Here is a 291-nt window from a genome sequence, read left to right as displayed (position 1 = left end):
CTGCGGCGCCCAACAGGTTACACGGGGAGAGAGGGGGCTGAGGGTGGCGGCGGTGGCAGCGGCATCTCTTTCCGGGCCCACCCGCTCCGGAGGGCGTTGGGTACCGTGAAACCAACGGGCGGAACTGCTGGCGGCTGTGGGATACAGCTCCAGGGAGCCGGCGGCTACACTGGGTTTCTCCTCGGGCTGCTCGACTTTGTTCACCCCGCCAGGCTCAACTAGACGGCAAAAAGATGGGAGACATCAGTCTGCGGCTCAGGGAATGTTTCAAAGATTCATATGGATCGGGAT

General features: G+C 62.5%; 1 protein-coding gene across 1 annotated transcript in view; it reads right to left on the bottom strand.

Annotated features, from left to right (window-relative positions):
- Window positions 1-218, bottom strand: part of LOC104509620 (gastrula zinc finger protein XlCGF49.1-like) — a gene marked incomplete at both ends in the record, with an annotated part of 871 nt that extends 653 nt beyond the window's left edge. Inside the window, one exon of the mRNA XM_010151616.1 lies at window positions 22-218. Within this exon, the coding sequence (XP_010149918.1) occupies window positions 22-218 (197 nt within the window). The remainder of the gene's footprint in view (window positions 1-21) is intronic.
- Between the last annotated feature and the right edge of the window lie 73 nt (window positions 219-291).

The sequence above is a fragment of the Eurypyga helias genome, unplaced genomic scaffold (assembly GCF_000690775.1).
Source record: "Eurypyga helias isolate BGI_N326 unplaced genomic scaffold, ASM69077v1 scaffold42145, whole genome shotgun sequence".
Taxonomy (NCBI): domain Eukaryota; kingdom Metazoa; phylum Chordata; class Aves; order Eurypygiformes; family Eurypygidae; genus Eurypyga; species Eurypyga helias.
Note: the sequence above shows the minus strand (reverse complement) of the source record. Positions and strands in the feature narration are given on the sequence as shown.